The 19,950-nt window shown below is 47.7% G+C and overlaps 1 protein-coding gene across 2 annotated transcripts in view; it reads right to left on the reverse strand.

Moving 5' to 3' along the window:
- Positions 1–3,706: 3,706 nt before the first annotated feature.
- The window catches only part of GMDS (GDP-mannose 4,6-dehydratase), a 3,238,640-nt gene continuing 3,222,396 nt past the window's right edge, over positions 3,707–19,950 (reverse strand). For both annotated transcript variants that reach the window (XM_069613525.1, XM_069613524.1), the window contains exon 11: positions 3,707–4,098. In XM_069613525.1, coding sequence (XP_069469626.1) covers positions 4,036–4,098 — 63 coding nt within the window. In that variant the 3' untranslated portion in view covers positions 3,707–4,035. The remainder of the gene's footprint in view (positions 4,099–19,950) is intronic.

The raw sequence follows: 19,950 nt of genomic DNA on the forward strand, positions 1-19,950 counted from the left end.
CTACTACCTCCCCCCCCAACACCAGTGTCCAAATATGCATGCTGTCCGTGGGTAGACGCTATTGCAAGCCCCCTCTACGGGTATCAGGGGCACCCCTGCCCGTGGAGCGCAGGTTCCTGCCAGATCTGCGTTGGGGGCTGCCCTGGACGGAACTTGCCACGGATGAGGTCTCTGCCTGCTCGCGTCCATGCATGTCTCTGAGGGTTTGTGAGAGCTCCGAGAGCACACGGCGCACAGCAGCAAGTTCAGCACAAACGTCTTTGGACGTCGCATGCAGTTCCCCCCTCAGGCTCTCGGTGCTTTTCTCCATTTGTGCTCTCAGGCTCTCGGTGCTTCTCTCCATTTCTCCCCTGAGGCTCTCACTACTTTTCTCTATTTGTGCCCTGAGTGTCTCGGTGGATGTTTCCATGGCTGCCCTGGAACCCCCGCATTCATTTGCATGGTCCTTGAGTAGCGTGGACGCTTCCTGCTGTTGCTCGATCAGCAGGTCGAGGGACTGTTGCCTCTGCTGGGCCATGGACATTTGCGGTGGTGTGACAGGGGGGCTGCTCAACACATGTTGCCTTGGCACAGGACTTGTGGGGGTTGGCCAGTCGTCGTCTTCAGGGTGCCCCTGCGTGGTTTCGTCATGGTGTAGGGGATGGGACATGCAGGGGGATTGGGAAAGGTCATGGATGGTACCTACGTCGCCAGCACTGTTTTCCGTGTCGGAGCATGCTGGCATGACAGCTGTGTCCCCTATGGTGCTGCTACCACCAGAGGCGGTGCCATCAGATACGTTCTTTGGGGGGACCTGTGGTGCTGGGGTTGTGGACTTGCTGGCTGCTGGGGTGCCTGTTGCAGTCCCCTCCAGTGTGCTGCCACTTGATTCCTGCTGCTGCCGTGTCTTGATCCTTGCACCTGAGGTGGAGGCTCTTGGGACGTTGGTCCTGGCCCTCTTTGCAGGCGTGCTGGTAGGGGTGTCCTGCAGCTCGTCGTTGGTATCGGACCCTGTGGTGGAGTAAAGAGGGGCGAGCGTTAGTTATGGGTCTGTCGGATTTGGAATGGCAACGTATCAAATGCATTGGGGTGGTACATGAGGCTGGTTTGGGACTGGGCCTTGGAGGTGGTCTCATTTTCGTGTGGATTGAGGATGCATTCATTTGGCTGCCTGCAGTTAGGGGGTGCATGCTGCACATGTAGGGGTTGTTTATGGCTTCTTGATTGATTTGTTTGTTCATTCTGACTTTTAGAGGGCGCTGTCAGGGCTAAGTATGTATTGCACTATGGGGTCACATGGTACTGCACATGTTCGTGGTTTGTGGATTTCGCATTGTTTCTCTTGGCCAACCTACCTGATTCTCCGGATGTCGGCACTCCTTTCTCCATCCCTCCGACTCCCTCTATGCTCTCCATTCCTATGGTGGAGGCGCAGATTTCCTCCCAGGGGGTCAACTTGATGGGCGACTCTGAACCCCCCCCGGTAGCTGTGGCGATGTTCCTGTTCGCAGAAAGTATGCTGCGTACGCGGATCCGCAGGTCGTCCCACCGCTTGCGACATTGCTGTGGCGTGCGGGGTGTTGTCCCCACCGCACTTACGCGCTGTGCCACCAGGACCCATATGGCCTTCTTGTTGGCAAGGGCCGTCCTGGTCATTTGACTGGAGAAGACGACGGCGGAATTTTCCTGTAGGGTCTCGGTGAGCACGGTCAGTTCCTCTCGGGAGAAGTGTACCTGCCGCTTGCGGTCACACGCTTTCTTGGCTACCTTTCCCATATTTATTTTTTTAACTGGGGTTGCTAACGGGTTGGGATGTGTCAGGGTCGGATTTTTTATGGTTGTGTTGGGATTCGGATTTTATAGTTGTGCGGCGTGCTGTTTCCCGTTCCGGCCACATGCTTTTACTTCCGTTTCCGTATATTTACGGTGGCCGTAATTTGCGGTGCACGCTCGTTACGGTGACCGCTCATTACGGTGACCGCTAAGATGGGTGGCGGTATTGCACCTGGTGCAGCGTACGGCGGCGGTAAGGGCCGTTTTGGGGTCATTTCCGCCATCGCAGCCTTTCGGATTCCGCCATGGCGTAATGCTCGTGCCCGATGGGTCGTGATTGGCCGCACTTTGCTCCTTCGTGCAATGGCGGAAACGCTATTTACGCTGTTGCGGTCCGGTCAGTCGATTTCCGCAAGGGTCGTAATGAGGCCCATTGTGTTGTGCGGCTAGGAGCAGTAGTGTGGCGTATGACAAGCAGAATATGCTGTTAGATAAAGGCAGAGTACCAGGGGAGTACATATATGATCATGCCTTCCCCTCCACCTCATGGTGAAGTTGTATGGTTGGGCACAGATACTGTGTGCTCGGTTGTTACTTTGCAAGCACACAACTATTTTCGGGAGTAACACGTTTATGATTAGTGGGCCATAAGACCTGCATCTCACCTGGCCCCAATCATTTCCAGGTCAGAGAAAGGGCAAGCAAGAAATGAGCATCAGGTTATGGGTGGCTCACTTGGTATCTCAAGTGTACTACAGCTCAGAGGCAGGTGTCATTCAACTCTAAAAGGGATTCAACAATCTCACCATCTTCTGAGCCACACATTTGGACGACACACGGCTTTTTTTTTCCTACCATGCCAACTCAGAACAAAATATGCTGTTGTCCAAGTATTTTTCTGTTATCTAACTTTATGGCAGAAAATGCCACAGTTGGTTTAAGACTACCTTAACCCTCACAAAGTTTGGCGATAGAAAGCCTTTCTCATGCAGATTTTTTTCTTCTAGGCCTGAGAAATCCCCACCATCGTCTCCATTTCAGAGGATTAGGACTTCCTCCAAATGTTTGTTTGGATGAGAGGCCTACCCTCTCCCTTCATCAACCTTTAATTCGGGGAAAGGACCACACAGAAATCTAAATTGGGGAGAAAGATATTCTGCATCTTAAGCTATGACTGTTAAATGTTTGTAAGAACTTCCAATATGAGGCTCAGATCATCTGTAAAACTGAATTTATGAAATAGTTCACATTGTTTATGGCATAATATATAGGCCATAGCTGAATAGTAAATCCCCCCCCCCCAAAAAGCTGTCTGTTTGATAATGTTTGCCAATGGTGGAGTAATATGATTTGATGCTGATTCTCCGGGTCTGACAGTACTATGTGACTCCGGAAGGCATTTAAGAGTTGGTCAAGTCACTGCGGAAATTTATTAAAGCATACGTAAATCCTGAGTGTGTTGGGAGGGCGGTTTATGGTGAATAGCCCCATATGTGGAGAATTCTGCCCCTCAGTCTTTTTCATTGGCTTTTGCAGATGCCAGTTGGATTCTGGGAAGCCATCAACAGAAGTGTAGCTGGATGGTAGAGCTTGTAGACATTGGGGCCATACCATGCAATGCGCCAATGCAGTGGTTTGTTTGTCTGTAAATCGACCCTCTGAATAGTAAAATCTAGGTATGTTTACAAGATCATTAATGAATATGCAGAAGAACACTTGGTAAATATTGATTTCCACTGGTGATGATGGGTACTTTAAAAAAAATCATTCTGACATTTATATTTATATATCAACGCATACGAGTACTTATCCTGTTTATAAGCATTCATAGCCTTTAGCTATTTATCCAGGATCACACTGGTTAAGCGAAGATGAAAGATTATATCCGAGGTCCTATTTCTAAAGTCCACAATTTACCCACTAGTACACTCCCCCTATGAAACAATACACTTGATTGATATGAAAAGCATTTTAATCGGAAAAGGAGAGGCACACATTCACTGGGGATAAACAGAAATTTTACCCCAGCTCAGAAGTCCCAACTGCTATTACATTTCATCATCTATTGATCATTAAGATAAAGCACTACATAGAAAAATCTATTAAAACATGCACCCGCCAGTTATTGTTCACAATTTAAGTGCAGGAAAAATAAGCCAGCTAGAAATTAAGATCAACACCAGAATTTTAGGAGTATGTTTTGCCAGAATTGCATAAACTGGTGTGCATCATCATCTTTGCGGACATGCGTACACATGTTCTATGCTCCAGAGGTGTGGGAGGTTAGGCATTTGGGTTGTTCTTCATGAGCTGCACATCAGCGTCAACCATTTCCTTCACAAGATCCTGCAATGCAAAAATGCACATGTTTATTTTATTTATTGGATTTAGTGTTTTCACCAAATATTAGCATCACTACAAAAGACATCGGGTCTAAAACATGTGTCCTTACAGAAGTAGTCACACCTTCAGATGTTGGGGCATGATTATGTTCATGATCATTAAAGACAAGTACACTTTAAAAGTTAATGAATTCCTGCATTACACACCGATAATATTAATCTGACTGATCTTAAACTTCTTCTTCCCAGCTCCGATTTGTGGATTTGTGACTCCTTTAAGAATATACAGGGCCTCATTCCGAGTATGGCGGTAAGGGATAGCGGCCACCGGTAACGAGACCGGTGGCGGTAATCCCTTACCGCCATACTCCGAGTTCCCTCTGCGCCCTCGCCCTTAACGCCTGCTTTGAGCAGGTGTTAAAGTCGAGGGCGCAAAGGGGCCTCCAAGCCAATAACGGTGACCGTAATGAACGGTCACCGTTATTTGCATCTTCCCCATTCCCATTGAGCCCTAGGGGGGCTCATTTGGGAATGGGGAAGAGCCTTGGTGAATGGGGAATTACCGCCCCGCCAACCTTGGAATGGGGCGGTGATTCCGCCATCCACCAAGGCGCTGCCGGTCCGGGTACGGCGTCAACCAAGGCGTTAATAGCGCCATTGGTTAGCGCCATACTCGGAATGAGGCCCACAGTCTCTTCTCTCCCATCTCAGAGAACTCGTATCCACTGATTGTTTGTAAGCAGTAAATGAGAGTTCAGAGAACTCAAAGCAACAAGAAGGAAGGAAGAGAGGGTTGTGACGACTGGGATGAGGATTATTTGTAACTAATCAACACACAGCTGCCTTGTCTAATTTCCTAATCCCGGTCTTCATATACAGCATTATATAACAATGAATTGGAACATTCTACGGTTGGCAGTTCAATAACAGATACTGGAGTGGCAGATGGCAATAATGACTGGTGTAAGTCTTTTGTTCCAATATTCCAATGTTCCCCCTTTGTCTTTCTCTGTTTTAAATAGCATTCTACTCTCTTTGCGTGAATGGTTTAATAGCAATATTGCCATCCTCGGGTCATTACTGTGATGAATCTGATGGTGTCATCACTCCTTTCCTGGCAGTGACCTATCCCCATATGTCCAGCGGAAGGCAGCCGCTACCTGATCCTGACCCTCGGGGCAGCTATATGAGGGAGGATCACATGGGGGAGACAACATTCGGGAGAATATCATGGTGTAATCAGATGAGAAAAGGTATCTCCCTTTTTCTTTTGAGGATACACCATCTCTGCCTAATGCCTTAATGCCATACTGTTACACTTCTCCTCATCCACCTAAGAAGGCTGCTGAAGACCTTCTAATGAGAGCTGTATGTGAGTCATCAAAATCTGACTTGCCCTCTAGAATTAAAGAGAACACCTTCTTCGCCTCTACTAAAAAGTCATCCACAGCTGACTTGCCTGTAAAGAACATTTACCCAGACTTTACCTGTAAAACAGAAATAATTGACTTCTATTCCCATAACTACCAGAAAACTGCAACAAGGGAGATGAACAGAGTAATGCAGATCGACCAAGGCTAGGAACACAGGCTCTAGTTGTTGCGAGGGCATACCTGTGAGCGAAATATTTAAACCAGTGAAGCAGCTGACTAAGGTGCGCTGCTGGAGGAAGAATGCTGGGTCTCTCGGTGAGATCCGAGAGACCATGAGGTTGGAAAGAGAGCCGTGGAGCCGTCCGGCAAGATAATCAGAAAAGAAAGAGAAGCAGACCACAAGAAAAAAAACACTGCAGGAACGCTAGAAACTAACACAGGGCTGCTGGGTGTTTATGGGTGTTTGGAGGCAGTCTTCGCCTTACCGAAGCCGGAAGACAAAGCAGAAGAGCTCCACAGACACGAAGCAGAAGAGCCCAGCAGGGTACGCCAGAGGCAGAGAAGCCGAGAAACGGATGCATCAACCAAGAGGGAAAAGCAGAACAACCGTTACCAGCTTGCCGTGGAAGAAGTAAAATACGCCATCCAGAGCCGGTGATTCCACCTGAGGGAAGTGGGGATGTTTCAACCTATTTGCAGGCATGCCAAAACCGAATGAGTATTAATGAACCATATGAGGGAGAGAGAGGCAAAGAATATGTCTTTGGAAGGAAGAACGGAAGAGAAACACAAGACTATCGAGTTTGTGGGTGTATGCAATAGACATGCAAAAGGAGTCCTATAGGATAATGTACCAGGCAGATATAATATTAGGAAAAGAAAAAGCAAGAGACTATCCAGTTTGGAGGGGTGCACAGAGCCCACATGAGAAAAGCCCTGGCAGGGAAGTATACCAGGCAAATTAAAGGTGTAAGAAAGATACCTATATGTGAAAGCCCTGGCCTGAGAGCATACCAGGCCGTTGCAAGTGTGTGCATCCAAGAAAGCCCTGTCAGAAGAGTATACCAGGCAGTTATAAGTGTGTGTATAAAAGAAAGCCATGGTAGAAAAGTACACCAGGCAAGAACAATTTGAACATTGTATAGAAAATGAATGACTTGCAAAGGTTCTGAGAGAGATATATCAGGATTGGTGTCCTCGGAGAGACGTTTCAGGATTAGTAAAAAGGCTCTCCTGATCATAAGAAGGAGTGAAAACCTGACAGGAGAGTACACCAGGTATCCTATCAAGACAAAAACAGAGGGCCAAGTTGTTTCGTATCAATTGTGCCATTTATCAAGAGAAATCTAAGGAACTGATATTGTTGAACAAAGTACCAAGGTAAGAGAAATCCAGGGGAAGGGAACACAGCCGGAGTCTACAATCCAAAGTTCCTCCTTTGTCTTTCCTATTTTTATAAGAACATTCTACTCTATTTGAATGAAATGTTTTATGTCCCCCTCTTCAGGATATTACCCTGTGATAACGGCCCTTTGCCCGAGTTAAATGCCTTTGTTTCACTCAGGTATATTAGCTTGGCCCAAGGGTTGTTACAGCAAGGTAATGGCCCTTGGAATACAGCATTATTACAAAAATGGTGCCATGTTCTGAGGGCCATATCGGCTGGAAATGGCCCCCCAGCTCAAGTCTACAAGTATTAAGAGCAGCTACCTGCTTGAACAGCTATCAGAACACATTATCTCCATTATTTCACCAGTACAAAGTCCAGACTGTTAAAGGGAATCAGACCCCAGATGAAGTAGTTGCCAAGCAAATAGAAAGGAAGCTTAAAGAAGAGGTATTTTTCTATTCCCTTGCCATCCTTAAGAGGCAGGCGGTGGCACAGAGGGCAAGGATGGTGACTGCAAGATGGCTTCAGGAGCGGGTGACCTCAGGTAAGTGGATAATGGACAGAAGCAGATGGCCCCAGTGGCAAATGTGATTGGTTTCCAGGAGGTCAAGTGAGGTGCCAGCAGAGCCATTTGGCCAAATAAAATGGCAGAGTGTAGCAGAGGACCCAGCCCCTGGCATGGAATTTTGACTTAGTGTCTAATAACGCCCTTGTTCTGGGCAAACTGATTGGTTGGTGCCTCTTTCTCTCGCAGGTGCTAATTAGCATTATGAATTTGGATGGCCACTGTTCTGCACATTCAGATTTGAGATAAAGTCGAAACAAAGTAATTGTGAATTATCTGACTGCAGAATGTGAGTGAACAATGTATTGAAATAAGGCCCTCCGGGACAAGCCAACAGTATTTTGTATTTATTCATTTTATTTTGGGCTAACCTACCTTTGGGAAGCAACGGAATGCTGCACATCGGTTTCCGTGGTGATGCCCTGAACCTCTCCCCATTATGCCACCTTGTCTTTCTCTGATATTGTCTTTCACTCTTGAGGATACTGAAATCCCAGTTAGTTCACTGGCAGTGAGGATTGCCCTTTAACTCCTTTGAGACAATGTTGCCAATGATGGTTCCTTATCCTTTGCACCTGAGCAAAAAGTGATAAAAAAGGGCTGACATTTTCAAAAATCCATTGTCCTAGATAAATGACTGAGTAATGTTTGAATAACATTATGACAGTGCAGGCAGGCCTCTTCTTGAAATGCTGGATACAAAATAAAGGCAATTTCTGTTTGTTGAATAGTCCAGGGAATTTTCATTTCCCAGCTAGCTTTAGGGCTTTTAAGCCCGTCATTGGCGCATCAGCGTTGGCGTGTTAATCAGGACAGTTTTCACCTGCTTAAATACTGAGGCCCTGAGCAGCAACTCAGCTTTGTATGTGTGCTTATAATATGTGGGTGACTGTTGTTGAATTGTAAAACCTTCTAAATGCAAAATTGTTTCACTGCACAAATATTGTGATACCATATTGAAGGAAGGAAAGGCTCTCCTAGCATTGATATCTAAGTTAATTCATAAACATTTTACTTTTGAAGCTCACGCTTGCAATTTCTGTTTCCTGTGTAGTCCATGGGAACTTCATTCCCCTGCTAGATTTAGGGATTTTAAGCCCGTTGACAGCACGTCAGTGCCGGCACGTTAGTCAGGCCGATTTTCACTGGTTCTCGATTGGTTCGCGGTGGGGGAGCAGAACAGCTGTACTAACAGGTAATCCGTTTCTCTGTATGTGGCGCAGTGTGACTGTTCTCCCCTCTTATTAAGGAGTTTCATATTATGGCACTTTCAAGATCAGTGCCCACGATCAGAAGCAGTAAAGTGACTGCTATTCTTGAAAAATATAAAGCGCTGGCCCTTTTGCCATGCATGGTAAATACTTTTGTATGTGCTGATATGCCTGAACAGGACCATGCATATGGAACGATGCCTAAACGGGTCAGTGAGGACATGTCCAGAGTTTTAAATCAGACTTCCATCTAGTTGTCTATTATTCCCAATTCTGGTTAGAGAGTAGGGTTGGATCCCTTGAAGGTTAGAAGTACGCAAGAGAAACATACACCAGATAACACCAGATATATCACATAATGATGATATTGAAAACTTGACTCTCATTAATTCAAATTGCACTTCTTGCCTTTCCCCTGCTACCTCTAACACTGTAATCCACGATGAGCAGGATATGCAGGATATGCTTTGTGCACATGCTTATGCTTTGTGCACATGCTACTAATGACCTATGGTCCATGGCCGAAGGGTCGGTTAGAACGTTCAATTGTATAATTATAATTGTTCTTTTATGTGCTTAATACCAAGGAGTGGCTTCTAAGCGTGTGTTTGGGATTCAAACCTGCGTTGCGCTACGTTGTCTTGCTTCCAAGACAAACGTCCTGCCCCTGAGCTATCCTTCCCCCTTTGCTGCTAAATATTCGGTCCTTAATTAAGCACTCCACCGAAGTGGCCGATTATGTCCTTGTCCAAGAAATGTATATCTGTGCAATCACATAAACATGGCTGCATGCAACTGCTGGCCCAGCACTTTCTTTAGCGGTAGGGTACAACATTCTCATAGCCAACCGTACGAGTAACAAGGGCGGTAGAGTGGCATTGATTTATGATGCCTCCCTGCAAATACATCAAGTAAAGAGTGTCAAACTACCGGATTTTGAGGTCTTACTGGTAAACTGTCTGTCGACTATAACACCACTGTCAACATTATTCTTATATATCGACCCTCACCAACATGCCAGACTTTCTGCTTCATCTGAGTGACTTGTTTATACCCTTTCTGAAGCCTCTCTCCAGAGTTATCATCCTAGGAGTCTTTAATCTATGTTTTTCTGATAGCTCCAACTCCATGGCAACGGCCATCAAGGCCACTCTGTCCAACTTGGGCTTTTGCAAGCATAATGACTCAGCAACCCATATCAAAGGTAGGATTCCTGATTAGGTAGCCTCTTACGATGTCACCATTAATAACACATAGATCAATCCCTGTCCTTGGTTCGGACCATCATTTAATCCATTTCAGTCGCTTGGTTCCCTCACAAGTGAACAAAACCAAGGTGATTAAATGCATGGCCAAATTTAGAAACCTACGCAAGCTTACTTCTACATCCATGGGGCCTTACTTTGTGGCTACTTTAGATAACCTAGCTAATCTCAACACGACCTGGCTGATGCATATCAAAATATGATGGGTAACGCAGTTAAATTAGTTGGCCCCTGTGAAAACTCGACATGTCAAAAAGCAATCCACGAAAGTCTGGTACTCAGCAGACATTCGGAAACTCAAAACTGCCAAGAACAGAGCATTCCAGCAGTGCGAGAAATCTAACTCCATCGATGACAAAGCCAAATATGCCATTGCTGTGAAAGCTCATAAATCTGCAATTTGTTCCGCTAATAAATCATCCCACAACCACAGAATTGATGGTGTGGCTTCTGACTCCAGAGAACTTTTTAAAATCCTCACAGAGATGGAAGATCCTTGTCCCGTCTCATCGGTGGGCAATAAAGACATAAACAGGTGCACCTCTATACAGGATGCCATGACTATCAAAATCAAAAACATTCAGGCGGACATAGCAGCCAAATGTGGTGTTCTGGATAGAACCAGTGCAAACATGGAAACTGCTAGACCATGCGCTTTTTCTGCTAGGTTTTAGTTTAGGGTAGTCACTGAGACTCAAATGTCAGAGGTTCTGCAAAAACATAAACCTACAATATTGCAAGGGGGGCAACTGTCCTGCACCACTCAGTTGTTACCTCAGAGTACCAAATATGTTAACACTTCGTTTCTGGAAAGCTGTGTACCGTCCTCCATCAAGCAGGCATGGATTTCTCCCCTGCTGAAGAAGCCTTCTCTAAACCCCAGTGTGCCAGTTAACTATCGTCCCATCACCAATGTACCCTTCCTGTTGAAAATCTTGGATATGGTAGATTACACACAGATTTAGGATTTTCTGTCCACCTATTTCATCTTGGGTCTGAAAGAATCCCGGTTTAGGAGTGCCCATAGCTCTCGGTCCACACTACTAGATCTCAAAACCAACATCTTACATATTTCCGAGAAAGGTAGAACAGCTCCCCTTATGCTGCTGGATCGGTCTGCTGCTATGATTTGGTGGAGCACTCTATTCTAATTGCCAGATTGCTGAACTCTGCCTCCTTTTCTCCAGCAGCAGCTGACTGGATCAAATCCTTTCTTGCAGACCACAAAGCCAAGTCTTCTTTGATGATGCTATGGCAGATGAGTTTCTGATGACTTGTGGAGTCCCAAAGGGCTCCTGTGCATCTCTAACACTTTTTTACTCTACGCTGCCCCTCTTTGAAATGTTGGATGCCAAAAGCGTAGTTCATGCTAACTATGACGACACACTGGGCCTCATCGCGGGTTGGGCAGTAGCCCTCAAACCCGGCGGTAACAGTATTAGCGCTGCCAAAGTCAGCACAAATACTGTGGACCCAAAAGGAACTGTCGCTATTACAGCTGGCCCAATTACAGTCGGCGCTATTATAGCCAACGCTAATAGTGCTTTCAAACAAAGTGCAAATACAGCCATCTCACAAGTCCATGTACGGCAGTATGAGTGCTGAAAACCAAAGCTAAACCAGCCAAAAATTACCTCCGCCTACAGTTGGAGGCAAATGAAACCAGTGGCCAGGAGCCAAGCCACAGGTGGATATGATGCACATCAGAGGCCTATATAAGACACTCACAGGCACCAAACACTGATTGCAACACCATTCTGCCATTCATCGCTGCAGGCTGCAACAGGCAGCTGCTCACGCAGCACCTGGACCTTGAGATGCAGGCCAACCAGGCCAAGGCACAGGGAGCACAGGAGGGGGGGAATGAGGCGCAGGAGGAGGAGAACATCCCCAGCAAGGCGAGCACCAATCCTAAGGGTCAGGTCATCACCCTGGGCCCTCAGTGACACCCAGCTGGTAACTGAGCACCATCTGAACAGAGAGACCATCACTGAGCTGCTGGCCACAATTCATGAAGACATTGGGAGCAGGATCAACATCTGTACAGCCGTGCCTCCACTGTTGACGCTGGTGGCAGTCCTACAGTTCCTGTGTCATGATCTCTGCTTCCAAAAGGTCAGGGTTTTCCCAACTCCCTTGGAAGCAGATCCATAACCCAGGTTCCGAGTGCCAACCAGTCCCAATTGGGACCTTTTGGACCCAGTCCTGGCGCCAGTGGCACCAGGCTCATAAATATGCCCAGTCCCAGCGCTGGAAGCGCCGGGCTCATAATGCTTGGGTGGACTTACCTGCAGCAGACCATGCTGCTTACTTGCCTGCCAGTTGAGTCTCTGATCCTCTTCTGTTTGGAACTACTTTTCCTGTTGGGTGGGGCAGGAGCCACTCCCTAGATTCAGAACACTGGAACTCTTCTGGAAAGCAGGAACTCTTTTCTTACCTAGGCGTGGCTGTGGAAGGAGACACCTAAGCACTACAGGAGGCTATTTAAACCACACCCGATGGATGAATCTTGCTTTGCGTTATTCTGCATTCTCAGCAGCAGAACGCTCATCGTGTCTTCTGCATCTGATCCTGGGCCTAAGGAAAAAGGCTTACCATTCTGAATCCAGTCTTCAGCAACACCTATAAAGACAAGAAAGAACAGGTTAGCATTACGGTCTTCAGTGACAGCTCTTCACTTACCTGGTCCATCGGCTGTCACCAACGCCTCGCGCTGCATTCCGGCATCTGAAAGACAAAGGCTTACCTACTCTTCGTGCGCTCCGGAGGTCTTCACACTGCATTCCGGCATCTGAAAGACAAAAGCTTACCAACTCTTCGCACGCTCCGGAGGCCTTCGGCGCTGCATCCCGCATCTGAAAGACAAAACAAGGTGCGTTTAAAGACATTGGGGAACTTTAATACTCACGTGCCATTACTCCTTTCCACATCTAACCCAGTGGGTATTCCGGCACCCTGCAGCCGCCCTGAACTTGTACCTGCAAAATAAAAAGACAGTTAGAGCGCATCGTGAAGCAGGCAACAAGCGCTTACTTACGTGCTTCCAGGCGCTTCTATTCATCACACGGGCTCCATCTTCAACTCACTTCAGCCCGCCATCCGCCATCGCCGGAACCCTGCAAAACAAGAGACATCATTACTAAAGACTTTTAAGACATTAGAATTACTCGAAACTTACCGTTCGTGCAGTAAACGACGGACAGCAGTCCTCTGAAGTCAAGAGGCCTGCTCCCCTTATCCAGTGAAGAAACTGGTTACAGCACCCTGCCTCGAGGCATATGGAGAGCACGGCGTTCACTTACCTAAGGTGAGAGCGTTAACCTTTGGGGTTCTACAGGAGAAGAGAAAGGGAAGAAGAGAGAGACATTCAATAACCCAGGTCATTAATCCCACATTTTCTATCTGCAGACATCTTACCCTTCGAGCCAGACATACAGTGCACAGAGGTCCAGCCCAAAGAGCCAGCCGTGTGTTACACATCACCTTTGAAGATACGGTATACGCCCAGTCAAGACCGGCACCTCTACGGGAATCAGGTGAGCGTTACATCCTGGGGCAGGCACCTTCCAGCACTCTGTACATGATACACGGCATGGCACAGCTGATATTCAGTGCAGTTCTGGGCCAGGTGCTGGATGCCCTCCTGCGCCATGTCAACCGAAAAATTGCAACGCCCACAATGCAGGCCCAGGTCAACGGCATGAAGGTAAGGTTCCATGCCACCGCACAACTGCCTAACATAGCAGCCAGTTACCAATGTTGCATTGGTGGCGCCCCAGACCCATGAGGCCGTATACACAAACCGGAAGCACTACCACTCCCTCAACATGCAGGTTACCTGCAGGCCTGACCTCATCATGACCCACTGCTGTGCCCGCTACCCAGGTTCCACGCACGACTCCATGGTTCTACGCAACAGCACACTGCCAGGATACATGGAGAGGCACAGATGAAAACGGACCTGGATTGTGGGTGAGTACAACCCTTGCCACATATGCCCAGATAAGCACCAGACCAAAAAGGGGGCAGGCGGCAACACAGGAATGAAGCATGGCATGACAAGTGGATGCACTGGCAGCACCCCGGGCAGCTCCAGCACCAACGATAGTGGGCATCCAAGGGAGCATGCATGCGTCAGACACACGTGCACACACACGCTGACCGACACACACTGCTGCTGACACAACAACACATCATACCACATGTACCACAATGCATCATGAATAAGGCACAGCACAAACCACACAGCAGCACCCGTGAGCATGTCCACCCAGCCATGTGTCCATGTGCAGTCACCTGTGACATGGCACAGAACACCCGCCACATTGCCACAGGCTGCATGTATAGGCAAAGGCATGCATGTTAACATACACAAACACTGCACAGACATCACACATTGCATAGGCAGGATTTACACATGCATGCACACATCGACAATGCCCCCACACAGTGTGTGAGCATACCCATGTATGAGATAAGTGACTAATGTCAGTGCTCCACCCCAAGCAGGTGTCTCTGGATATCCACAGTTGGCATAACTGAAGGCCCCTGTCCGTGATCCACGTACACCGCACAAGACCGCCTACAACCATGCCCACAGCTGGACTGAGCATGCATTGAACGCACCTTTGGACTACTCAAGACACAATTATGTTCCCTAGATCACACTGGTGGAGCCCTGATGTATGCCCCAGACAAAGTTGGTAAAATAGTCCTGGTGTGTGCAATGCTCCATAACATGTATTTGAGGAGGAATGTGCCACTACCCCCCGATGCGGACAGACCACACCCAGAGGAAGAGGCAGAGGAACAGCATGAGGCAGGAGCCAGAGCAGACACTCACAGGGATGACGTGGCGGAAGGGAGACAGGCCCGGCAGGCACTAATAGACAATTATTTCTAGAAGAATACCCTGCCACAGTTCACTACAAGAAATGTGAACAAACTGCACATGAGCACAATCACGAATGTCCACACATTTGTGTCGTACAACTAACTTTAATGTAACATTTTGCTTAAACTTACACCCCTCCCCCTGCCACCACCAACACTCGAGCACAAAATCCCCCCTACCCCACCCACCACCAACACCCCAGCACACAATCTCCACTCACCCACCCCTCAAAGTCTCCATGGCATGGCCACCCAGGCCAAGAGTTGGCAAGTAAATCAATGTGGATGGGCCCTCTTTCCCTGACGCCCAACAGCCGGTGATCTGTTGCACAGCTGGCACAGGGACTTGCACCTAGGGGTACATTCCTGGGGCTCTTTGTTGGTGTTATTGAGCGGGAAGGGATTGAACCTGCCCCCTGCACCTGTTGCCGGTGGAGCTCATTGTCCCGCGCAGTCCTTATTGTGGCACCCTGGATCACATCCCGGATTGACTGCATATGGTATGAGTTGGTGCGGTTGATGCCCCCCCGTCTTCCTTTGCCTCACTTCCATCTCACCCATCTTCTGCATTACAATGCCCAGTGTGGCAGTAGGCTGTGTTGGTGCGGGGGAACGTCGTTGGGATGTGCTGGCAACAGGGGAGCTAATGGAGGGGGTGTCCATCTCGGGGTGTGCATTGGCCGGCAGTCTCGTGGGCTCCTGGGTCACTGTCACTGCTGCTATCCCCCTGTTCCTCCAATGTCACAGTGGGTGCAGGTGTATCCTCTGTGTCGATGTCGATAGCTGCAGAGGTGTTGTCTGCAGCAACTGGTGTGCTCCTGGTGGGCTGGGCTCAGGGTGTAGGCCTGCCCTTACTGCAATGGGGTGAAGTGGGCTGTGTTCTATGCCTATGGGTGGTGTGTCTGCCCCTTTCCAGGCAAGGGTGGTGGTTGCTCTGTTGCAGGTTGGTGCACTCCCAGATGGGACAGCCACCTCTTCCACTTCCTCTTCCAATGCCTCTGGCCTTGCTTGTGTGCCTGTGTTGGACATAGGTGATGCTGTAAGGTCAAATACAGTGGTGTGTTTTGGCATGCATTACCATATTTACATGTTGATATTTGGTGCAACGGCTATTGTTCTGATGCGCAGGCCTGGTCTAGGGTGTTTGCAATTTGATTGATAATGATGGGAACGGGTGTCGAAAGAGGGGGGGTGCACATAGGGGGTCTGTATTTGGCCAGTGAGGGGATAGCAAGAGGATGTTGCTGGGCTTGCTGTTACTTGGCCTGTATGCATCTGATCCCTATTGCCCAATGTTGCCAATGCGCGTGGTTTGGGGTGGGGGCCAGGGTACATGGAACTGCCATGTCCCTATAGGGCACTGCTGTGCTCCCGCCATGGGTGTGTGGTACACTGGCACATGGATGCCACGCTGGGTGGCTGATGGGCAGCCACTCCCTGCCCCCCCATCGCAATGCCCTGCTCATGGGTCTGTCCACTGGGACATACTGTGCTGGACTGACATTGTTGCATGCACATGATTGGGGGGGTGGTTGACTCACCTTCTGCTTCCTGGCTACTGGCTCCCTCCTCTGCACCTCTGACACCCTCGATGCCCTCCATATCAAGCACCGAGCTGCACTTCTCCTCCCACGGCATCAGTGCAAGTGGTGGCACTGCCCCTCCAACGGTGGATATGGTATCCTGCCTGTGCTGGGCCAGCAGTCCCCGGGCCCGAAAGGGCAGGTCGTTCCACATCTTCCTGCAGTCTTTCCTGTCCCAGGGGACATGAGCAATTGCAGTGTCCTTCTGGCTCACCATCTGCCTGGTGTTGGTGCGGCGCTGGGCAGAGGTTTTACGCTGCCTGACACCATACAGCTCCTCATGGTGGGCCACAACCTAATCGACCAGCACCACAAGCTACCCCTCTGTAAATTTTGGCTTTCTGAGCCGATCTTGTGCAGCCTTGCCCCTTACCTGGGACATTGTAGCTGTTTATATGGAGTGGATTACTGCTGGGGGCTCTGATATTTGATGGATTGTGATTTTCAAAATGGCAGCCAACGTGCTTCCGATTTCGCTGGTGAGACGTTTCCCACTGGCGCCAATAGTGCTAGTACTGATTGCACCGCCAGAGGGCAGTACTGCTATTTGCGTGGCATTTTTTGGCGGTGGTGGTCTTTGGCGTTGTTTCCGCTGGGCGCAATTAGCGTTACCACCAGTCCCTGAGGCGCATACTTGCGTACTTGTAATACGGTGCTATTTGCCCAACGGGTCCCGGCAGTAAAGCTATGTCCTCTCAGCGGAAATAGCGCCCATTTAGCGCCCAACTCGTGATGAGGCCCACTGTGTCTTATTCCACTAACAGGCAATTACAGCAAAGAGTCCATCTATAGTCTTATTCAAATCTGGATAGCAGAAAATCGCCTAGCACTTAACGATGCAAAGACAGAGTTTGATTGCTGGCACAGTGCCTTAGCTGCGCATGTTGAGATCAGAGTATAAGCAAGTTCTGATTGCCGGGTGTACCATTACAACACTGCTCAAAGTTCAGACCCTGGAATAATTCTCGACCAGGAACTCAACATGAAGACATATGTGAATAGCATGGTCTGTGGTAAATTGTGCTACCTCAAACTGCTCGCACAACATAGACCTTTCCTTAATTCAACAACCTGTGCGACCATCGGACAGGCTACTATCAGGGCAAAATTAGACAATTACTCCAGCCTCCTGCAGGGCACTGCCATGGCCGAAATTACCCATTTACAAGTCATCCAAAATAATGCACTGTATGTAGTCAAGGGCCTGCGCAAAACTGACCATGTGTCAGCAGCCAAGAAGGCCTTATATTGGTTACCAATGAGCAGTAGGATTTCTTTTCCGTTGCTGTGCATGATGCTCAAGTGCCTATACGGAAGATGCCCCAGTTATCTGTCAAGCAGGCTCTCCTGGCTTCCGGTCCGTAGGGTGCCTAGATCAAATAACTCATGTCTCCTGCAGGTAACAAGGTCTAGGTTAACGCTGGTGGCACATGGGTCTTTCACCTATGTTGCACCAAGTTGTTGGAATGCCCCTCTTCCAAACCTAAGAGCATGTAGCTCGCTGTCTGGTTTCAAACGTGGGTTGAAAACTGCTCTATTTCAATGATTTGTTCTCTCTGAATTCCCCACATCGGCACTGATCTAAGGTTAATACTTGTTATTTGTTGTTTGTCTTGTCTATCACTCTTATGTCCACGGGCCTTTGTCCAGTGCTATATAAAATAAATAAATAAATAAATAAATAAATAAATAAATAAATAAATAAATAAATAAATAAAGGCCTGGTTCAAAGAAAAAGATGAAATCACCTTCATTATACATCTATCTATACACATGCGGAGGGCCATCCTGGCTGGTAGGTAAGATCTTGAGAGATCTATTCTGCACTATCAGGTAGGAAGCCCACCTCTTCTATGCTATGGTCAGATGTTATGACCACTAAGAAAAAAGCTATTGCTGAAAGAAAAGCCAGTAACATCTCCTCCAATGGCTTACAGGGAAAATCATGTAGTCTCCTCAATACAACTGAAAGACTTCATAACGTTGTTGGAGGCCATATGGGAGGACCTAGATAGGGAGATACCACCCAAGAAATAATTTAAAATGTATTGATTTAAACTGAATTTGCAATATTGTGTCCGCTAACACCAGCTCAAAATAATACTTGACCAAATCCAGCGAATTGATGGGATTTAATGTTTTCAGGGAGACTTTACTCCAGGAACACCACCTGGAAAAGGGTGATCAATTGCAAGAGTAGAATTCAATGTGGAAGAACAATGATATTGCTGAATCTCTGATGCCAGCTCAAATGAATAAGCTAGTTCCCAACCCTTCGAGCTGAAGTTCCAGGAATCAGTTGGTGCTACTGCAGTGCCTGATCCATAATGATGGGATGCCAAATGTGGGAATGAGGTGGAGACAATTGTCAAGGAGCAGAACTTGACAAACTTGAAGTAGTCCGATCCACCCCACCTCTTGACCAATATGGCGCCTCCAAACTCAGTGAAGCATGAACCTGCCTCATCCTCCTTAGAACACTGTCCAGTAGAAGAAGTAAAGGAAAGGTAAAGGGGTTTTTGAATGGCAGAATGTCAGCCTTTCATTGCCGCTGGTGAAAAAGAAAGTGAACAAAGGAAGAAACACTTTTTTTCAGATGCAAGTATATCCAGCCAAGGCCGCCGAGTGCGAATTCAAATCCCCATCAAGATTTCTGGGCACAGGCAAACGTCCACTGAAAAAGGAAAGGGTCATTTGATCCACCTGGATATTCTCAAGTCACACATGGTAGGTTTCTAAATGAGATTGCTGACGTGACTGTCCAGACCCCAATCTCCAGAGATACTTGTTTTAGGGAGGTCTATCCTTTTCTTTTCAGATGTGCTTTCACCTTCTATATGTATCAGACTATCCTGATACTGGCCACACGATCTTGAGGCTTAGGACAAGCTGCTGTTAATGTGAATGAGCAACAATCTTTGTTGGCCATTTCCACAGGACCACAGACGATTCCACTATTGCTGCCCAAGACCTTCATGCTGGCATCTGTCGTCCCCATCAATGGAGATCCCTGGATTGAGACGGCCGTCTGCCTCTAGATGGGCTTGTTATAACCACCAAGCTAGGTGTCTCTGAACCATAGCAGTGACTATTACAAAATATTACAACATCATTGGAATCCCTTGAGGCCTAAAAAGAATAGATTATAAACTAGTTTTGCGAGTTTGAAACAGGCTCATGGAAACACTTCTGTACATAATGCTAGACCACCCTGCATGTGCAACCATACTCTGCCCTGGGTCCCCTTCCTGTTCTTTAAGGAATAAACTCTGAACTGCAAACTATATTGATGAGCTGGAGGCCGAACTACCCTCCCCAAATCTATACTAAACAGTGACCCAATCAGTTCAAGGAACTGTGATGGAGCTAGGAGAGATTTGTTCTGATTAAACAACCAGCTACAACTATGCAAAATCTGGTCGCACCGATATGTGACCACATTTTTCAAAAAGGGATGGCATGTCTAGTAAATAGTCCACATAAAGTTTGGCCTGAATGCCCAATGAATGAGCGATTCAACAAAATCTTTGCGAAAGTCCTCGGTGGTGATTATAGGCCAAATAAAGAATACAGCAT

The sequence above is a fragment of the Ambystoma mexicanum genome, chromosome 5p (assembly GCF_040938575.1).
Source record: "Ambystoma mexicanum isolate Mex_15411 chromosome 5p, UKY_AmexF1_1, whole genome shotgun sequence".
NCBI lineage: Eukaryota > Metazoa > Chordata > Amphibia > Caudata > Ambystomatidae > Ambystoma > Ambystoma mexicanum.